The sequence below is a fragment of the Meriones unguiculatus genome, chromosome 21 (genome assembly GCF_030254825.1).
Source record: "Meriones unguiculatus strain TT.TT164.6M chromosome 21, Bangor_MerUng_6.1, whole genome shotgun sequence".
Classification (NCBI taxonomy): Eukaryota; Metazoa; Chordata; class Mammalia; order Rodentia; family Muridae; genus Meriones; species Meriones unguiculatus.
In genome coordinates this window covers 50,269,592-50,291,781 of record NC_083368.1, presented here as the reverse complement: position 1 = coordinate 50,291,781, position 22,190 = coordinate 50,269,592, and the positions used below count along the sequence as shown (strand labels likewise).

General features: G+C 40.4%; 1 protein-coding gene across 2 annotated transcripts in view; it reads right to left on the bottom strand.

The window, feature by feature from the left end:
- Positions 1–22,190, bottom strand: part of Cped1 (cadherin like and PC-esterase domain containing 1) — a 260,260-nt gene that overhangs the window by 102,413 nt on the left and 135,657 nt on the right. For both annotated transcript variants that reach the window (XM_060373786.1, XM_060373787.1), the window contains exons 7-15: positions 19,329–19,474; positions 18,325–18,397; positions 17,446–17,613; positions 16,484–16,588; positions 14,022–14,179; positions 10,485–10,555; positions 7,255–7,305; positions 1,823–2,012; positions 24–192 (exon numbers count right to left, since the gene is read on the bottom strand). In XM_060373786.1, coding sequence (XP_060229769.1) covers positions 24–192; positions 1,823–2,012; positions 7,255–7,305; positions 10,485–10,555; positions 14,022–14,179; positions 16,484–16,588; positions 17,446–17,613; positions 18,325–18,397; positions 19,329–19,474 — 1,131 coding nt within the window. The remainder of the gene's footprint in view (positions 1–23; positions 193–1,822; positions 2,013–7,254; positions 7,306–10,484; positions 10,556–14,021; positions 14,180–16,483; positions 16,589–17,445; positions 17,614–18,324; positions 18,398–19,328; positions 19,475–22,190) is intronic.

Here is a 22,190-nt window from a genome sequence, read left to right as displayed (position 1 = left end):
ATGTAAACACAGAATCCACTCACTTGTACAAAGCCGCATGCTGTGAAGTCCTCAAAGAAGGGCAGACTCGGGCGGTCTTCTCTGTAGATGGTGAGTTTATACGTGGTTATTGTGTCACCCTCTGCTGGAGACTCATCCACCACAAGCACAGAGATCCTGTTCATTCCTAATCCCAGAGGATAGTTGGCAAAACTGAGGGCAGGCAGTGGGAGGGCATGGAGAGTGAAAGATGGAAGAGAATGAATATGGGTAGAGACAGTTATTCAGCCCAAACAAATTCAGACACCTGTATTTTTATCATTGTCATCATTATTAATCATTATGATGATGTTTACTTGGCTAAAACATAAAAAAGTATGCTCAATTTCATAAGAAATATTAAACTTTTTTAAAAAAATGAAATCTCCCTTTCTTAGTTCTTTGCCATGCTAGGGATCATCTTTCAGGAGAACTCATGTCCTTCGTTAACTGGAGGGAAAGAAACTAATATTTATTAACCTGTCAGGGCCAGGCTTGACTTCTAATACAATGGCTCTATACAAAAAAGAAAAAACAAACAAACAAACATAGAGACTGTTAAAAACTGGTATCAAACTGCCCCAAGTTACATGGTAGAGCAAGTGTAGGACCCAGATTTGAGTGACATGAATCCTCTTTTTCTTTCTGTATCTTCTTTCAATTTTTCTTCTTTCTTTTCTTCTCCCCCCTTTCTTGTTCTTTCCCTTCTTTTGGCAAATATTCTCATATATCCCAGGCTGACCTCCAGATGAGTATTTAACTGAAGGTTTCACACCTGCTAGGCAAGTATATTTAGTAAAATATACCTTAGTATATTTTACTGAGTATACCCTGAGCCTAAATCCTCTTGTCTTTATACTAAATGGGACTGTTTTTAATGCTAAGCACATTTTCTTTCCTACAGCATGCAATCACAGCTTCTTCTCCATGGACACTGTATGTAATGGGGTTCTACTCCTGTTCAAATTTTCAAACAAGAGTCAGAATTTTAAAAAAAAAATCTATAGGAAACAACAACAAACAAACATACCCTGCATTACCATGCCCACAAATTCTTACTTCTGGCTGATCAGACTGGAGAAGGTGGTTTAACCATTTATAAGCATCAGCTTCAACAATTTGAAAACAAGAAGATGACAAGAAATGGAGTTCTTCATGGCCCACAGAGTCAACTAAGCAGGGCTCATAGGGGCTCACAGAGACTGAAGCAGCAAGCACAGAGCCTGCATGGGTCTGAGCTGGGTCCTCTGCATATATGTTATGGTTGTTAGCTTGGTGTTTTTGTAGGACTCTTTACAGTGGGAGGAGTTGGGGTGTCTCTGACTCTTTTGCCTGCACTTGGGACCCTTTTCTTCCTTCCACGGTTGCCTCATCCAACCTTGACGTGAGAGTTTGTGCCTAAACTTACTGCAACTTTTTATTCTGTGTTTTATTGATATTCCTGGGAGGACTACTCTTTTTTTGGAAGGGATATGGAGGATGAGTAGATCTGGGGAAGGATGACTGGAGGAGTGGAGAGAGGGGAAATGGTGGTTGGGATGTAATGTATGACAGAAAAACAAAAAAGGAAAAGAAACAGAGTTCTAGATGGCTCCTCCTCATGCTTTATGTATCATGATCCTCTTTTGTAACAGTATTGTTAGAAAGATTAACTGTTTGTGGATTGGTAGAGAACCTAGGAGTGTTTTCTATGCACAGGAACCCTGGAAAAAGAAGAACTTTACCCCACCATGCTCTAAACCACTGTCAAAGGTGGGCTGACCTGCTTCCTGGTGAGAAGCCAGCCCTGCACACATGCCCATACCTTGGCCCTGTCCGCTCTTGCAGGTGCACCTTGCACTGACACTTGTTAGAAGCCTCTGCTCCGATCCTCACTGTGAGCACATCAAAGGGCACTTCACAGTAATAATCCGTGATCTTCGGATTAAACTCCGGACTTAGTTCTAAATGGGGATGGGTGACGATCTTCTTGATGTGGCAGAGCATGTCTTCCTCTGTTACCAAGACATAAAGGATGAGAAAGGCAACTGTGAAACTGCATGTGACTAAGGTGTCTCCTCTCCTCCTCCCATGCACAGTCTTAGTTCTCAGTGGCTATCCACTCAGCACCGCTGGTTTGTGGCATCAGTCTGACTTCCAGTTTGTCAGGTGTGGGGGAGCCTCCTCAGACCAGCTGGTCACTTTGCCTGGTGCCGTACAGACAGTGTATCTTTTCTCAGTCCTTGAAAGGATAAAGGTGCAGAAGGTGGGGGAAAATGTCTCTCCTGTGGACTGATAACATTCTCATGTGATACATGACATCTCAATTAACTGTGTAAATGGAGACAACCACTCCATGCGACAGTGACAGAAAGGTACCAGCAGGCAATCAGGAAACTTTCTTAATGGAAATTGTTGTTAAATTGCCATTATTGACACAGGAGTAGTAGGGTAAAGCATAGAATGTGAACTTTGATATCATACTGTACACATAGTTCAAAATGTCCACATGATATCTTGAAATTCCTTCCCAAGCCACCTCAACAGGGGAAAAGGTCAGAAAGCAAAAGAAGGAAAATGCTGTATCTGTTCAAACCTGTTCTCAAATCTAGAACGACTTCATGCCATTGAAGATAAACTGTTCTTTGGCAATCATCTTATAGCAAACATTATCTTGGTACACGAAAAGAAAAACAGCTTTAGTGGTGTGCACACACACATTAGCTACTGTAAAATTACATCTAACATTAATATTTGGAATCAACAGTACCCAAGTGAGCGTCAAAATGGTTTTCAAAGAGGTATCTACAAAAGTTTTATCTATTCCTTACAACAGTCAACAAAACTAGAGCAAATGGAAGTATAGAAAATTCTCCTGAAATCAGCAAAGTGAAGGCATCTTAGCATCACTTGGTATTCAGTGATACTGAATAGCATAACAAGAAAAGGTACTAGAGGGTGCAATGCCAGAACTGAAGTTAGCAAAAAGATATTGTTCTAGTAATGTCTGTCTCTCTCCTTTTTTATACTTATCATGATGTTTTCTCTAAAATAAAATCTAATGGCTTGTTCCCAATTCACAGCAGTTTCTCATCATTTCCAGGGTCAAATTAATGAAGGGGAAAGGCACTCCACAGGCTGCTCCTTGTTCTGTCACCATTGTTTCTGATGTCATGTCCGGGACTTTGTATAAGGAATATGGAGAAGCATCTGGCAATGTGGGGACAGGAAACCATCAGTCATCCAACTATTGCACTCTAGTTCTGAGAACCGGGTCTCCAAATAGCTGCCTGTGTGCTCTAAACAATGAAAGTTAACATATGCATTTCTATCTCCTGTTCTATGGGTTTCTTTGCCTGCGGGAGAAAAAACATTAATCAAGTATAAATTAAGAGCACAATAGTATCATAAAGACCGTATAATTTCAGTTTGCCGAAAAGTCTTATTTTAAAAAACCCAATGAGACAATTTTGTTGAGTCTCCTAGTGATTTCAGTAAACAGCTTACTTTTGTCATTTGAAAAGAACAAGTTAGCTGAAGATTTTTATCTGACTGACATATATAGGTAGACTTCATCTATAATTTTAATAATCTGTCTTAGTATGATTCATAAGAATGTAAGTACAGAGCATTATAACTCACACTGAAAATAATCATTGATTTTCATTCAAATTTAGCTGATTTTCAATAACGTATTGGTTTTTAAAATGAAAGTCCTACCCACCCCATCCACAGCATTGTGTCTGCTCAAGGCATGGGGATAAACATAGTGAAAACAGGAGGTTAGTAGTCATGGAATTTGATCCAAATGGATGCTCTGGACCCAGCACAGCACTAAACGAAGTAGAGCAATGACCAGCCCTGGTCAGGGAGGCCTGAACTGCCAGGTACGAAGGGAGTATAAGTACACTTTTGTGCTAAGAACCACGCAAATGAATAACAAAGTAGTAGATTGTTTTGTTTTTTTTTTTTCCAATATGAGTCATAGGAAGTGTATTTCAACTTAATAGGCTTTCTTTCTTTTTATATATACTTCATTTATAATGTATGACACAAGATCTTCCCATACAGCCCACTCTGGCCTTGAACTTGTGATCTTCTGACCTTGGTCTTCCCAGTGCTGGGATGACAGGCATGCGCACCTTTATTGACTAAGAATGTATTTTTATGATGATTCAGTGAGAATTAATTTCCTTTCAGTTTATACTATTTATGATCCTTTAAACATTTCACTGAGGTAGTCACAGTTTTCAAAGGGGGGCTTATGCTTCTTATAAATTGAACCACACCAACACATGAGATGAAATAAATGGGCAATTACTTCCTCAAGCAAGATTTTAGCAAGACCTCACCACCTCCATCAAATGCTCCACCTCTGCACTGGCTGCTGCATCTGTCCTGGACCCTTCCTTAAAAGCTGATTTAGCTCTGACATCATTGCACCTGAATGAAGGCTGCTGCCAACACCTGGTGTGTCCTTGGCGGCTTTCCGAGTCCAGTCCTGACTTGTCTCAGGCCAGCTTACCTTAGCTCTATGGAGAACCCAGCTTGAGGGATGGTGGTAGCAGGCTGCTTAACCTATTTGGCAAGCATACATGGGAAAGCTGTTTGAAGTTTTGGTTGTTTTTAATGGACTTCTTTTAACCATAGGATTTTATTGCTCTCTTAATGGATCATCATAACTCATATTAAACACAGGAAAAGTTTATACTCTTGAAGGGAACCCCACCCGGGCATAAGCATCGCCCACGGTATTTTTAAGTCTCATACCAGAGAGACCGGTATGAGAAGCAGAAGAGATTAGAAACAGAGAGATTAATTGTAAAAGTCCAGGTAGGATGGATTTTTAATCAGGGAAAAACAACATGAACTAAGTTGATATTTCCTGACAATGCGCCCCTCCTCTCTATATCGCATTACCTGGGAACTGAAAGCAATGAGATCATCCAGATCAGAATACAGAAGCCCAAAGAGATGTCACATTGCATTTAGCCCTGGACCTAGCATCGGACAGACTCTTAGAAAATATTACTAACTGCTAATTCTCCTAGTTTTCTTATTGAACTGAGTTTGTGTTTTTGTGTTTTAAATCATACTCCAAGGAGAAATCATACCCAGGAGAAAGAAGAACCAAATCTTGTAGGTGTGAGAGACTGGTAGTCGGGGGTGGGGTCTGGGGTAGAGGTTGGGTGTGAGGGGAGCACCTGCTCTCTGTTCCCTGTTAAATTCAAAGGTTCTTGAAAAGCTTTCAGTCTTTGACTGACTACACTTGTTGATTTCATTAAACATGAATGGGGAATGGAGCTAAACAGAGAATTCTCAATAGAGGAACATCGGATGGCAGAGAAACACTTAAAGAAATGCTCAACCTCATTAGCCATTAGGGAAATGCAAATCAAAACGACCCTGAGATTTCACCTTACACCCATCAGAATGGCCAAGATGAAAAACTCAAGTGACAACACATGCTGGAGAGGATGTGGAGAAAGGGGAACCCTCCTCCATTGCTGGTGGGAATGTAAACTGGTACAACCACTTTGGATGTCAATCTGGAGCTTTCTCAGACAATTAGGAATAGTACTACCTTAAGACCCAGCTATACCATTCCTAGGTATATACCCAAAATTTGCTCAAGTACACAACAAGGACATTTGTTCAACCATGTTTGTAGCAGCTTTATTTGGAATAGCCAGAACTTGGAAACAACCCAGATGTCCATCAATGGAGGAATGGATACAGAAATTGTGGTATTTTTACACAATGGAATACTACTCAGCAATCAAAAAAGAGGAAATCATGAAATTTGCAGGCAAATGGTGGGATCTAGAAAAGATCATTCTGAGTGAAGTATCCCAGAAGTAGAAAGACAAACATGGTATATACTCGCTTACATAGACCTACAAGATATGATAAACATAATAAAATCTACACACCTAAAGAAGATAATCATGAAAGCAGACACGTGCGAAGATGATCAATCCTCATTTAGAAAGACAAATGGGATGTGCATTGAATGTATGACAGGAGTCTACCGCAGAAAGCATCTGAAAGACTCTACCTAGCAGTGTTTCAAAGCAGACACTAAGACTCATAACCAAACCCTCGGCAGAGTGCAGGGAAAGAAGGGGAGTTAGTATGATATAGAAAGGATAGGAGCTCTACAAGGACCAAATATATACAGGCACAGGGTCTTTTCTGAGACTGACACTCAACCAAGGACCATCTATGGATATAACCTAGAACTTCTGCTCAAATGTGGCCCGTGGTAGCTCAGTAACCAAGTAGTTTCCCAAAGTAAGGGGAACAAGGACTATGTCTAACAGAATCTCAAGGGCAGGCTCTTTGACCTCCCCACCCCCCAGGGGAGGAGCAGTCCTGTTAGGCCACAGAGGAGGACTTTGCAGCCAGCCCTGAAGATACCTGATAAAACAGGGTCAAATGAAAGGGGAAGAGGTCCTCCCCTATCAGTGGACTTGGAAAGGGGCAGGGAGGAGACCAGGGAGGAAGTGTGGGGTTGGGGAGGGAATGAGGGAGCGGGATACAGCTGGGACACAGAGTTAACAAAATGTAACTAATAAGAAAAATAAAATTAAAAAAAAGAGAATTCAGGAGCTTAGGCTAAATCTGAAAGTCATAACTCAGCCATTTAATATCCATGTGATCTTGAACTCACTGAAAAGATAGGCTTACAATACTACTGTAACTACATGGAACCAGATGAAGAAGATAGTTTTTAAATTTAAATTTTACAAAAACTTAAATTGCATGAACTATGAATAGTTAAAATTCACGGTGTTTTAAGAAAATAAACTGAAAATCGAGTTTGAAATTCTCAATTGTTTTGAAGAGCCTTCCATTCAAGTGCCCCCCATTACAGCAATTACACAGGAGGAAAAGAAAATCGCATCAGAGTAACGAGACTCCTAAACATGACAGATAAGCCAAATTCTACCCTAACAGAAAGCTTTAAGGTTCCCTGGGGCCCTAAAAGTGAGTCTAGAAGTCAGTGACCTAAAACAACACATATACATGTAATATTTTAAACTAAAACCTTGATAAGTAAAAATAAAAATGAACTGTTCCATTCATGTAGAAGTGACAGATACTACCATAACCAGAAATAAAACTTTTTAAAATTTACTTTAAAGAAACTAGCAGCTTAAAGACATCGGAATACCATAAACATTATATGTTTTCAACGTTGGCTTGTGTCTAAGTTGTGGGCTATACTATGGAAACAGTTTTATTTCAACTCACCATTACTGCAGTGTATATCTTTATTTTCATACAAAACTTGTGGGACTGCATCTAAAAAAAAAACACACAGAAAATTCTGTGAATTTAATGTACAAACTACAGGTTTCATTAAATTAAAAAAAATATCTCTGCATGTGTGTCTCTTGGTGTCTCAGTCCTCTCTCTCTCTCTTTCTTTCTCCCTTCATCTCTCCCTTCTCTGAATCTGAAGTTCACAGATGAGCTAGACAGGCCAATCGGCAAGGCTCGAAGACCTCACTGTCTCTACCTCCACCTCACCCCCAAGCACTGAGTGAGGTTCCTGACTCCAACTTGCACTTCCTTACCCTGAGTTCTATATGCATGCTAGGGATGGAACACAGGGTACTCGTGTACAAATAGCAAGCAATTTAGTGACTGAGCCATCTCTCCAACCCTCACCAACAATCTTTCCTTTTCCTTTTCCTTTCCTTTTTCCTTTCTTCTCCCCTTTTCCTTTCTTCTCCCCTTTTCCTTTTCCCTTTCCTTTCCTTTCCTTTCCTTTCCTTTCCTTTCCTTTCCTTTCCTTTCCTTTCCTTTCCTTTATCCTTCTTTCCTTTCCTTTCCTTGTCTGCCTGCCTGCTTGTCTGTCTGAGACAGGGTTTCTGTGTCTAACAGCCCTGGCTGTCCTGGAGTCCCTTTGTAGACCAGACTGATCTCGAACTCACAGAGATCCACCTGCTTCTGCCTCCCGAATGCTGGGATTAAAGGCATGCACCACCACACCCAGCTACCAACAAGCTTTTCTAAGGAAAGCTGAGAGCTACAATACATTCAGCTATTGAAGTCAGAGCTCAGACAAGTGATTACTTCAAGTAGGAGAATATTGGAAGGGCAAATGAATGGTCTGACTGTTATCTTTACACCAAAGGTAAACTATTACATTTTCTTCTAGTTCTGTGATCTTATGCTACAATATACTAAATTGGTGGAATGAAGGCATTCTAACCAGTTGATTCTCCTTTTTTTTTTTTTTTTTAAGTTTTTAGCTAACTAAATATCCATCTAAAAAAGTCCCAATAAATATTTATGGACAAATGAATGCATAAAATATGCAGGTGCTTTAAAATATTTATTTAAAAAGAAAAAAAAGTGGTGACAGATACTCATTCATTATCTACTCATTGCTAGGCCTACTGACTCATTTTGTTGAATCGTGTTCTTTTTTTTATATATATTTCTTTTATTTTTTACTTATGTACATTGGTGTTTTGCCTACATGTATGTCTGTGTGAGGGTGTTGGATCCCTGGAACAGGAGTTACAGACGGTTGTGAGCTGCTGTGTGGGTGCTGGGAGCTGAACCCCAAACCCCAAACCTCTGAAAGAGCAGCCAGTGCTCTGAACTGCTGAGTGCGTCTCGCCAGCCCCAAATCCGTGGTTCTTAAACTGGTATCCTTCCACTCACTGACGGGCCTTAGTTAGCAGATTCATGCAGCGCAGTAGAAAATGAAAATAAAATAGATTTTGCTGGTGGACCGAGGGTGGGGTTGGGAAGAGAGGAGGGATCAGGTGAGGGCGGGGGAGAGAGGAAATACTGAGACTAATGACTGGAATTGTGGGGTGTGTCAAGGCGAGGTGGGAATCTAGTGCAATGGCATCCCCCGTGGAATCTATGAGAGTAACCCTAGCAAAAGTCCTAGGAATGGGGCACAAGGAGCCCGACCCGGCTGTGAACAGGCAAGTGGAGGTGTAGGGATACCAGCCCCCAAACCTTCCACTTTTAGTTTGTCCTGCCTGGAGAGTGTTCTGAGACTGGAGACTAGCAAAGTCATCATCAGAGAGAGCAGAGAGACTGCTTCCCGGGACTGACTGGAACAGATGCAGAATACCACAGCCAAGCATTAGATGGAGCGCGGGAGTCCTGTGGAGGAGAAGGGTAAAGGACAGGAGGAACCAGAGAGCTCAGGGACACCACAAGAACAAGGCCTACAGATCAACTAACCAGGCTCGTGGGAGCTCGAAGAGATCAAGGAGCCTGTAGGGGTCTGGGTAGCTTGGTGTTCTTGTGAGATTTCTCATGGGAGCTGAAGGGGCGCTGTCTCTGACTCTTGACTGCTTCTGGGAATCTTCTCCTCCTGCTGGGTTGCCTCCTTCAGCCTTGATGTGATGGTTTGTTGTGGGCATCCCCAGCAAGGGGCCATTAGTGTTCAGGGCGTGGGGCAACTTCTGCTGACATGACTGTGGGAGCAGGGAATAGGCGACCTGCTGAATTAGGAGAGCCCGCCCAGAGACGATCAGCCAATGGCAGGCTCGGAGATGGTGTGGAGGAACCTGATTGGTCGCTAAAAGCTGTATGATGCTCTCTCTCTTCCAGAATAAAGTCTGCAGCCACTAGCCTCAGTTTGCCTTCTCTCCACTCCCAGTGTCTGTGTGATGACTCTGAGCCTCTCACCGCCTCGGCCTGACTGTTCTCATCCACAGGCTGGACCCTTGGGAGGAGAATCAACAGTATGTGCCTGGCCTTATTGTAGCTTGTTACGCCGTGTTTAGTTAATGTCCCTGGGAGGCCTACTCTTTCCAGAGGGGAGGGAGGACCAGGTTGGGGTGGGTCCCAGGAAGAGGGAAGGTGGGGAAGAAACTTAGGGGAGGGGAAGGAGGGAAAACTGGGGTTTGGAAGTAATATATGAGAAAAGAATTTCTTAATAAAAGAAAACCTTTTTTTTTTTTGTCACACAAGAAGAAAATAATAAGAAAAAAAATGAAAAGAAATATCCACCAATATTATGTATTTCTTTGCACTAAAGAACTTGTTACAACAGGATTTTTGGCCCAACGCTGTGGCTCTCCATGGTGCTGCCCCCATTCTTCTAGCCAGAATTCTGGCTTAAGGGCCCATCAGTGAGCTTGAAAGACACTAGTTTGAGAACTACACATATACGTAACTGTTTTCTTAAGATGAATATTTAGCAGTAGAACTTTTAGTCTATGTTTTCCCCCTCAGTGCTAAGCTCCAAGACTCACTTTTAAACCTTACTTTCTGGGCTATCACGTAGTCCTTTAACATGTGTTCCAGTTTAAACGTTTACATGATTATGAGAATAGTCATTTCCCCTCACTCTTCCCCTGTCTTTAAGAAGGAAAATACAAATTTGAGGAGAAAATATCACTTCTTTGCTTAATTTTTGTCTTTGATCACTAACAAAGTTAAACATATATAGATATACATAAAACCTTTCTTTATGCTGTAATTTGTGGGACTACATGCTTTTACCTTTTTTACTTTTTACTGCTTCCAATGACTCTTGTGGTTTCTCCCTGGTCTCCTTTCTTGTTGAAGAATTCCTGCAAACACGTACATACAATCCCAGTCAAGTCCAGAGCAACAACGTGAGCACACCTGTGTTTTGTCCCATTTGAGCAGTTATTTTGGTGAAGACAAGAAATGGTGTCTGGATTTCATTCTCCAGGGCTGGCTATCTAGCCTCCTGTCAGGTGAATGAGGTGGATGCCATCTCATCATTTCTAATCAGTAAACACACAGTTGAAAAAAGCAGTCACTCTCTGGTCGAAAGCTGAGCAAACTCAGATAGCTTAGATCCACTTGGGGCGATTAAAAAATGCACATTTTCACTGGGATCTCTGCCTAACATTCCATGGCTTTGAAGCCAAGAGCCCTGGAAATCCTGAGACACAGCCTGAGAATCTACAAAAAACAAAACAAAACAAAACAAAACAAAAACTGAAGAAGCAGACACGGCTCTAAGAACCAACTGACATTGCCAAATCACGGGTTCTGACCCTTCCTGATAACCAACAGAGAATGGCAAAGGTTGTTTATATCCTGGCGTGTTCAGCTCATTTTCTGTGTTGTATAAGTAACCAAATGCTTGGCTCGATGGACCCATAAGTCCTTAAAACTGGAACTAAAACAACCTAAACTGCAGTCGGAAAAGTTTTCTGTTCTGGGTAATACGGAGCACTGTGGTCTCTCGCCCTCGACGTGACTTTCCTGTGTTGGTATGATGCCTTGCTGTCTGTCTCCCCATTAAAATGGAGATAATAAATAGTATTTGCTCTGCACGGGAACACTGAGAATCAGATAAAATGCTAGCGCCAGTCACTGTGCTGAGTTCGGCAGCAGCACGAAGGTCATCTTCTGTCTTTTACAGAAGCCGCAGCTGGCAGGAAGTCTAGAAGAACCTGGGCATTGAACAGATTTTCCTAACTGCTAACTAGAATTTCTATCACCGGCACTGCTAGAAGTTTCAACAATTTTCCTTCCTTTGGTATACACCAAAAAATGGAGGGGAAACGCAGTGACTTGTGACAGAAGGCATGGAATTTTTGATGGTGTCGAGATTTTCAGTTGTTTGTTTATTTTTATTTTTGTAAAGCCAGGGATCCAACCCTGGGCCTTCTACACAGTCTCGACCACTCTACTAAGAACGTAAATTTAGCTAAAATCCAAATTAAAAAAAAAATCTAAGAATTTCCCATGAAGAACTTCTAGGAGGATCATTCAAGAGATGTAGCCCTGAAATTCCCATGACCTGAATCATGGAACCATGGCTGTCTTAATGGAGGGAGAACTACTACACAAAAGCATCATGCATTTCTTTCTTGGATATTTGTGTGAGTAAATTATGTTTGAATTTGTGTGTATTTTCTCAGAAAAACACTTCCACCGAGAAAAGTGTATATGCAGCTTTATTCTCAGGGAAGTGAAAATTGAGGTAGCTTCCCACCCTGCTTAGATTAAGGTGTCTGGATTCTGAGCCTCATGCATAATGCCTACCACTGTTGACATTCTGATTCTATCTTTCCTGACCCTGTTGCCATAGCACAAGCAAATGATCTTTTTTTTTTTTCAAAGGAATGATGGATGAAGTCATTAGATCCAAGTGCCATATATGGATATAAAACAGACTTGCTGTGGCCGCTGTGAAGATGAGAACATGGCACTCTCCAATGGGCGAGAAGGTCAGTATGGCAATGTTTGTATTGGCCTAATGTCCGAAGCTGCTGATTTGCCTTAGAATCTTAAGATCCCTCATTGGGAAAAATTGTGTGAGAGCTCTGATCCTCCTTCAATAAAGCATGAATGCTCATGAATGATACACACTCGCTGGTGAATGAAGAAAATGGAAGCTGAGTACTTCAAAAACATTTCTAGGAGCATTATGCTTATTGGCTTTTGATAAATACTAAAAGTTTGCTCCTGTTGGTGTTAATATAGAAAGTTTTTTTTTTAAAGCATAAATGGCTTCCCTTATACAGGAAATTTGCCCTCACCATAGATGGTCTTTGAAAGGCATAAGAACACAAAAGGGAATATGTATAGATTTTCATCTCCTATCTGCAACACAGTGTAACATACTCAGAAACTTTCTTAGGTAATCCTTCTGGGTAATACTGGTAGGCATCCTAGGCCATATTTATACATAAAGGAACCAAGTCTTAAAGGACACAGGACCTACTTTGCCTGCTATAATTAATAAACTTTAATGTTGGGATTTTTTTCTGATCCACCTTTGTATGACTCAGAACAGTTTCTGTCCTTCATAATTATATTCAATGGTGACCATTCTTACATTTTTCTTTGAAGGCAAGACAATACCTTCTTCTTAATTTTGGAATTTTGTACCTGATTATATATGAGATGCTGGAGAAAACTATGCCAAGGAACAAATGTTCTAAACCTTTCAATTTTCCAGGGAACTTGCTGAACGTTAAAGATATACAAATAGGCTCCTTGGAAAATTGTGCCTGTTCTTTGCCTATCTATACTGATGTAGGAGGAAGCCTTGGATTATTAGAGTGAAAACAAAGTATAAAAAGTGGCTTACAGTGTAGTGTCTAAAGCAATTTTCAAGCACATAAGGGAAAGCTACTTTTGGACTTACTGAGGGAATAAACCAAGCTTATAGCACTTTTGTAATCAAAGTGAGTGTTGATATTAGGAAATGTTCTAAGAATTCCTCAGATATGTGGTTATTTGTAATTTTCATTAGAAATGAGTTTCTTTTAGTCACTATCTCCTGAAGCTGAAGGAAATAAAAGATAAGTGAACAGTGCAGAGCTGAAGCGATTCCCAACAGTGACTGTAAGAGACATAAATGAGTGTCATGTCCCTTAGTCTTTCATCTCCCTGGGAGGCTTAGGTCTAATTCTGTTTTCCTGGCAGTAGAAAAGTCAAATGCTTTCTTAATTCTATCCATATTAAAGAACAGACAAAACTTTAAGTGCATCCCCTTTGCCAGCTACTAGAGGCATTAATATCTCACCTGCCTGCTACCTCTTTTTGGAGTGGAAATGAGCATGGTAAACCACTCTCTAAAAGCAAGTCAAATAAAGCACAGTATAGAATTATAAAATCATCTGACTTTTGTTCAGAGGAAAGCCATGCCTCTATAACCTCGGAACAAATGTGCCTGCTACATTTATCTCTAGGCTGATGGACGGTTCACAACACAAACCCCACCTAACCTTCCAGAGCCATCAGTAATCCAATGGTATGGGTCACAAAATGAAACAATATTGGCATATTTAATTTTAAACATTACTTTGTAACGGAGTCACATCTTAGTTTGAAAACTGTTGGATGTATATTTTTTTTTCCTACACTGTCTGATGACCACCAGAACCATTATGGTTTCAGTGCTTTAAAGTCATCTATTTTCCAGACCATGAATTCTTGGGCATACTTCTCTTTTTGTTGCTCGCTTTAATGTAGGCAAAGCCTTTTGAAATCAATCTTTTAGACTTAAGATTTTTTGGATTGCACAATTTAGATTTGTGGCTCTCTTACCATTCCAGGGGATGTAGCTGTGCCTTTTTATTCATGAGCCAAAATCGTTCAAATACATTTAAAAGAGACCAGTATTGGGACAGGACCGAGCCAGGAGCTACCATATCATAAAATTCACGCATCAGAGACTGGATGCCAGGAACAGTGGATGGGAAGAGCTGAGAAGAAATATTAAAAGAAAACATCAGCAGAAGAAAAAGATCAGTTGAAACTTTGAGAAAGTAATTTGAAATGGAGTTTTATGAACAGTCGGTTATTGTTTTGTCAAGCATTTATTAAAAACCTGTTGGTCATGGGCTGGGAGGATACTTCCATTGCAATGAAAGCAGGAAGAACTGAGTCTGAGCCCCAGAAGGTACAAGAAAGCCAAGCGTGAACTCACACAGCATGGGAGGCAGAGACTCATGGACCCCCTGAGCTCACTGACTGGCCAGCCCAGCCTATTGGTGAGTCCTGGGCCAATGAGAGACTGTCTCAGACAACTAGGCAGTAAAGGTTGTCTTCTGACCTCCATGGTTATTTGTGTACACTTGTTCTTGTATACACACACAGAGAGAGAATCCATGGGTCAGTGTTATAATTTATTTTTTTCATACTGTTTTCAAGGCAAATGTTCCTTTCTAAAAATTTTTAAAATGTATTTATTTTTTATAAATTAGAGTTTATTCAATTTGTATCCCAGCTGTAGCCCCTCCCTCATCCTTTCCCAATCCTAACCTTCTTCCATCTCCTCCCATGCCCCTCCCCAAGTCCACTGATAGAGAAAGTCCTCCTTCCCTTCCATCTGACCCTAGCTTATCAGGTCTCATCAGGACTGGCTGCATTGTCCTTCCTCTGTGGCCTGGTAAGGCTGCCTCTCCTCAGGGGGAGGTGATCAAAGAACCAGACACTGAGTTCATGCCAGACACAGTCCCTGTTCCCCTTACTAGGGTACCGACTTGGAGATTGAGCTGCCATAGGCTACATGTGTGCAGGGGTCCTAGGTTATCTCCATGCATGGTCCTTGGTTGGAGAAGCAGTCTCAGAAAAGATCCCTGTGCCCAGATATTTTGGTTCTGTTGCTCTCCTTATGGAGCTCTAGTCCCCTCCAGGTCTTTCTGTCCCCCCCTTCTTTCATAAGATTTCCTGAACTCTGGCCAAAGTTTGGCTATGAGTCTCAAAACAGAAGCTGAGACTCATAGTCAAATGTTTCTTCTAAACACATTTTGAGAGTTACTGATGCTCATATTTCTAAATGGACTCACTTTTTTTTTTCAGTGAGTATAAATGGGTATTCTCCTCCTAGCAATCAAACTCTGAAAACAGCTAAGAAACAAAGGAAATCACCAGTGAGGAAATGAAGAAAAGTCCTTTTGTGCCACACGTGATTTAGGCCAGGGTGAGAACTATGAATCTCACAAACAAAGAGAAATTGGTTGTTTTGTTTCTACTCTGAATGATGAAATTGAGGTTTCCCTTTGTTTCTGTAGTCCAACAGAAGCTGACTGAATTCATGTTTTGAATAAGGAATTCCTTCATTTGAGTGTCTTTTTAAAACATTAAGCTGGACTGTCATTTAATACATGTATACAAATTAAAATCTTAAACATATTGATTAAATTCTCTTAGAGTCATAAGCTTACTTTCAGTCCTGTATAATATGGAGCTAAATCATATAAAATATGACAATCATTTATTGGTTAACTTGGTAAACTGGTGATAACTCATATAAGTTACATATGTTTATAGGTTGAAAAAACTGCAAGGAATATTGGAGCCTTGCAACAAAAAACAACTCAGCCATTAATTTTGAGTAACATTTTAACATAGTTTTATATGAACATGTTAAATAAAAATATAAATTCATTATAGTCTATATTAGCGGCAGAAATGAAAGAAAACACATTGGGCATGGACACTCACATGTAATCACTTAAGCTTTGATATTGACCAATAAGTTGATGAACACCCCAAAAATACCACAGTGAGACAAACATGCCCTTTTACAGACTGAAACCAGTAAGAGTTGCTTTGAGTCTGCTGTACATATACTCTGTTATTGGACACTCGAAATATTGTTACTGCAATATTGTTAAGATTTAGGTGTTAAAAAAACCTCTTATTATGTTCAATATTGCTCAAATTAAAATGGCTAATAAAAAGTAATAAATATTGGTTGCATGTATGTGCTCCAAAGCTAAAAGTAAAGATTCTTTAGAAAAATATCAACATCTTCCCCAGAGAACTGTCACACCCTGGTGGCTGCTATGTCACACCCTTTACCTCTGGTAAATCCTATATTATTAGCAAACCCTTAAAGCAAAGCATATACATCTTCCCAAAAGGACAAAAGAAGCTTACAAAAGAGTTGCAAAGAAATATCTGTGTGTAATTTGAAGGAAAAAAATCGGGTCATTTATGGCTAATCTATTAATATCATAAACTGAGTCACCAAGAGGAAAGAAATGGCACTTTTGTTTTACCAGTTGGAATTGTCCCAGACTCCCAAGTTCCTTTGCGAAAGTTGTAATTGAGTGAATTTCCTCTAGTGACAGGCACTGATTTAACACCTTCTGATAGTTTCCTTCCTGGAAAGGAAAAAAGCCTTAAGCAATAGTGAAACAGTCAAATCATCCTCACCCCTCACGTAATAAACCAATCAAACTCTATAACAGGTAAACCTACTAAAGTTATAGAATTCAAACAAATTATAAATTGTCACAACATCTAGAGGTGAACAGTATTCGTAACAGATAAGAGCACACCTACCACCCCAGATTTCCCTGCATCCATTTGTTTCCTGGTGCGTTCCTGAGATCAGGGGCAATGTTGTGTGAAAAGATGTGTGTGACAGGCACCCTCAGTGCCTTTGTGAGAACTTTTACATTCTCCCCTTCCAAATTATCCAAACATGGGTTTCAAAGTAGAAAGACATGAGGGGGGGGGAGGTAATGCTATGGTAATCAGTACGCTGTACTAGTTTACCATAAAAAAAAGTCATCCCCATCTGAAGCCCTCCGGCCTGACTGACAGCGTCTAGCCAAATGTTAACAAACGTCAATATTTAAACAAATCAATTTTTTAATTTAAGTGCCCTGACGTCGTGATAAAGCACCCTGGCTGGCATTCTAGAGGGCATTCCAAGAGTTCCAAGAGTCTTTGTAAGGTGTTCTAAAATAAATAAACATGTACTATCAGTTCAAAATATCTGTAAAACATTCCTTAACAACTATGAACTTTTGAATTCATTTCTATCACAGCTCTTCACACGTATGCTTATTTTATAGTCAATATAAAATGATGTTGGTCTTCGGTCCAGAAAAGAATCAGAAGCACACGGTAATTGATAACAGTTATTAGTTAATTTCAAATAAACTATTAAATTTAACAACAAAAATAACTAGTAGCTGAAAAACCACATGTCAGTATACAAGGATGAACTTACCTCAAATGTCCCTGGTCTATAAAGCCTCTGCAATATCTCAGAAAATGTGGAAAGTGAAGATGCATTGGAGAAGAGGAAGCTGAAGGTATCTGTTAGAATAACTTTTTCTGTATTTTGGTCCTCCAAACTGAAATGCTCATCATCTTGAACTTTTAAATGCTCATGTACCTTTGGAGGAAGAGAAGGAGAGGAGACCTTGCACTGAATGAATTCTAAGTCATGATTTATTCAGGTTGGATTGTAGACCAGAGCTGACATCTAGTGGTCATCCGGAGGCTAACAGCTTTCTAAGCCTGGGTAGTGTTTCTAATGAAGGTGATATTCATTCTACGTATGGGAGCATGGATTTTTTTTTCAAAGTTACTCTAGCTTATCTTGAAACTCTTTATATCTCACACATATTTGTTCATGAAAGATAATATATTGCACTTTTTTCCAAAATATCCATTTTTATATGTTTAGTATTGCTGGGGATCAAACCTAGGACCTAGTGCGGTCCAAGCAAGAATTCTGCCACTGAGAAGTCTCTTTACTCCCCAAGGCTTTTTAATGAAGATGTAGACCAATGACAGAGCTACATTTTCATGACACCATGCAAGCACCCTGGGTCATCTTGGGTTTGCTATTGTTGATATGTCTTGCTTTCCTCCATGAACACATACTTGACTTACTACCATTTTTGGTTCACGAATTCAGAGGAACTCTAGACAACTTCGTGTTTGTCCTAGCATGTCCACAGTGGTGATTACAACAGACTCTCCCAGCTTGTTAGGAGTCATGGCCACATGAGCCTGTGATGACTGTAATGCAAGTTGTCGTTAATCAACTGTGAATGAGAACACACTCTCCCGACACACACACTTCATCCTGAACACTCACCTGGAGCACCACAGGATACCCCAGCTCTCCATAGCCAACATCAAATGTTAAAAGCTGAAAACACTGTCTACATCTGGAAGGAAAAACACAGGGTAACAGGACAGCATACTCCTTTGCTAAGCTTACTCTACTATCTGCTATTTCACTGTTAATAACTGATGATACAGCTAAATTTCAACAAGTTAAAAGGTGAGTGGTGTGAATAATAGAAAAGCACGGGAAATGGACTGTGCAGGATTTGAATATCTTTTGTTCATTAAAGAATATGCAAATATGCCTCCATTCTCCATGAGACATTACAATAACCAGTGATGTTATTCCATAAGAACCTTAATATGAGGAGAAGTCTCCAAGGCCTCCATGCTCCACACAAAGGCATGCAGGATGTGAGAGTGAGCACCTCTCCATTTTTGGCAAACTAGACAACACTTCCTTAGAATAAAGGCAGTAAGCTAAGTCTAAAGAAGCTGAGGTATGAGGGTATAGGTGAGTGAATTCTGTTAGCAAAAGCGTTTGTTTCTTTCTCAGCATTTTGAAATTAGGACATTTGAGAACAAAATGTATTATGTATAGATAAAGTTATAACTAGCCAATATTTAGTATATTTGATAAAAATACTAGAAATGTGGCTACAATTTCAAATTAATTTTAGGACCCAAGCACAGACTTGTAGACCCAGCACTTAGGAGGCAGAGACAAGAGGGTCATAAGTTCCAGGTTAGTCTAGTCTGAAAAGTAAGATTGCTTGAAAGGTAATAATGATGAGGATGATAATGATAAGCTCTGTAGTCTATTTCTTGCCATATTATTTGGATGCAAACAAATGACATGTAACACACTCTAAAGTTTTAAAATCTATAAATTAGGCCATACATGTTTAGAAGATCATGTTATGATGCATTGACAGTTTTCCAAGTACTATTTACTTTAAATAAGTTTTTTCACTATTGACTTTTATGATCCCTCCCACCCCCGTCATCTGTCTCTGTCTGTCTCTCTCCCACCTATGGAGAGTCTTTGGTCCCAGAGTAGAGGCTTCTTCACTGAACACCTCCGCCACCAAGAGGAGCTTGCTAATTGCTTCCTTCATGTTGTCCAGTGCCTGCAGAGGTGAACTTGTCCTTAGGAATGTCTCAAAAAACATCTGCAGCTGTAAAAAAAGACAAAATATTGACATGGCAAAATAAATTTTCATCTGCCTTTTGTTTTCAAGGTAAAAAATATGAAGTGATCCTTTAGGCTATGTCTGTCAACTTAAAAAAAACATTTTAAAGAGGAAAATTTAAGACTCTAAGAGTTAAACATTTTTTACTTTATTTTTATATTAATTACAGTTTATTCACTTTGTATCCCAGATTTAGCCCCCTCTCTCATTCCCTCCCAATCCTACTCTCCCTCCCTCATCTTCTCCTATGCCCCTCTCCAAGTCCACTGATAGGTGAGGTCCTCCTTCCCTTCCATCTCACCCTAGCTTATCAGGTCTCATCAGGACTGGCTGCATTGTCCTCCTCTGTGGCCTGGCAAGGCTGCTCCCCCGAGAGGGAGGTGATCAGAGAGCTTGCCACTGAGTTCATGTCAGAGACAGTCCCTGTTCCCTTTACTAGGGAACTCATTTGAATATTGAGCTGCCACGAGCTACAGATGGGCAGGGGTTCTAGGCAATATCCATGCCTTGGTTGGAGTATCAGTCTCAGAAAAGACCCCTGTGCCCAGATATTTTGGTACTGTTGCTCTCCTTGTGGAGCTCCTGTTCTCTCCAGGTCTTTCTAGCTCCCCCTTCTTTCATAAGATTCCCTGCACTCTACCCAAAGTTTGGCCATGAGTCTCAGCATCTGCTTTGATACACTGCTGGGGAGAATCTTTCAGAGGCACTCTGTAGTAGGCTCCTGTCCTGTTTCCTGTTTTCTCTTTCTTCCAATGTCCATCCCATTTGTCTTTCTGAGTGAGGATTGATTATCTTACCAGGGTCCTCCTTCTTGTTTATCTTCCTTAGGTGTACAGATTTTTGTAGGTTTATCCTATATTATATGCCTAGTATCCAGTTATAAGTGAGTATATGCCATGTGTGTTTTTTTTGCTTCTGGAATACCTCACTCAGGATGATCATTTTTAGATCCCACCATTTGCCTGCAAATTTCATGATTACCTTGTTTTTAATTACTGAGTAGTATTCCATTGTGTAAAAGTACCAAAATTTCAACATCCATCCCTCCATTGAGGGACATCTGGGTTGTTTCCAGGTTCTGTCTATTACAAATAAAGCTGCTATGAACATGGTTGAATACATGTGGCTGAGCATGTTTTGGATATATGCCAAGGAGTGGTATAGCTGGATCTTGAGGAAGCACTATTCCTAATTGTTTGAAAAAGAACCAGACTGATTTCCAAAGTGGTTGTACAAGTTTACATTTCTACCAGCAATGGAGGAGGGTTCCACTTTCTCCACATCCTCTCTATCATGTATTATCTCTTGAGTTTTTTATCTTAGCCATTCTGATGGGTATACGATGAAATCTCTGTCGTTTTGATTTGTATCTCCCTGATGACTAAGGTCACTGGATATTTCTTTAAGTCTTTCTCTGCCATTCAGTATTCCTGTATTGAGAATTCTCTGTTTAGCTCTGTACTCCATTTTTTAATTGGATTGATTTGTTGCTTTTTTATTTTATTTTATTTTTTTTGATTTGTTGCTTTTTAACTTCTTGACTTCTTTATATATTCTGGATATCAGCCCTCTGTCAGATGTAGGGTTGATGAAGATCCTTTCCCAGTCTGTAGGCTGTCGTTTTGTTCTGACCACAGTGTCCTTTGCTTTACAGAAGCTTTTCAGTTTCATGAGGTCCCATTTATTGATTGTTGCTCTTAGAGCCTGTGCTGTTGGTGTTCTGTTCAGGAAGTTGTCTCCTGTGCCAATGAGTTCTAGACTCTTCCCCACTTTTTCTTCTAACCAATTTAAACATTTTTAATCTAAGTCACAAGGAAAAAAAAAGAAAGGTTGGCATGCCTTGCCGTTTACTTAGCCTTGTTTTTCCGTTTCACTTTCCTCGTAGTGTGGAACCTAACATAATGTGATGGCTTCAATCAGAGCTCTCTGGCTTGACTTGTGATTCCATCAGTAAGGGGACAAGAGAGTTGTGCTTCCAACATGGAAAAAAAATACTTAAACGTCAGTATAATGTATGAAATTCAAATATTTGGTTTTTAATGATCAGTTTCCTACATTTATCAGAATAAATATTTTCAAAGTTGTTTCTCTTCATCGCATTTTTCTGTGGGTGATCTAGACCACCAGAAAAGGACCTAAGAAAATCACAGGGTTGTGATAATATTTTAATTTAAGATTTCCTGTGATGCAGGGAAGGAAGGAAACGGTTCTGACTTGGGTCACCCAGTCTTTCCCTGGAAAAAGTCTTGCAGACAGCAGGTACGAGCCACCATCACTGAACTGGGCTCCAGCTACAAGCACAGACAGTTGCTGCATGCTAGCTTTCTGGCACAGTCAGAGCTGTGCGCCCCAGGGCAACTGAGACTGCAAGTCCCTGTTGGGAGAAAGCCCCACATAGAAGGAAGGAAATGGTATTGACTTGGGTCACCCAGTCTTTCCCTGGAAAAAGTCTCACAGACCATCAGGTACGAGCCACCATCACTGAACTGGGCTCCAGCTGAGAGCACAGATAGAGCTATGCGCCTCAGGACACCAGAGACTGGGAGTCACTGTCCGGAGAAATCCTCACAGGGAACGAAGCAAAGGGGACTGACTTAGGCCACCCAGTATGTCCCTGGAAAAGGGCCCACAGACCAGCCCAGGGACCTGCTGTACGCCAGATAACCTGCTGTTACCAGGAGAGAGGTACCCACCTGCCACA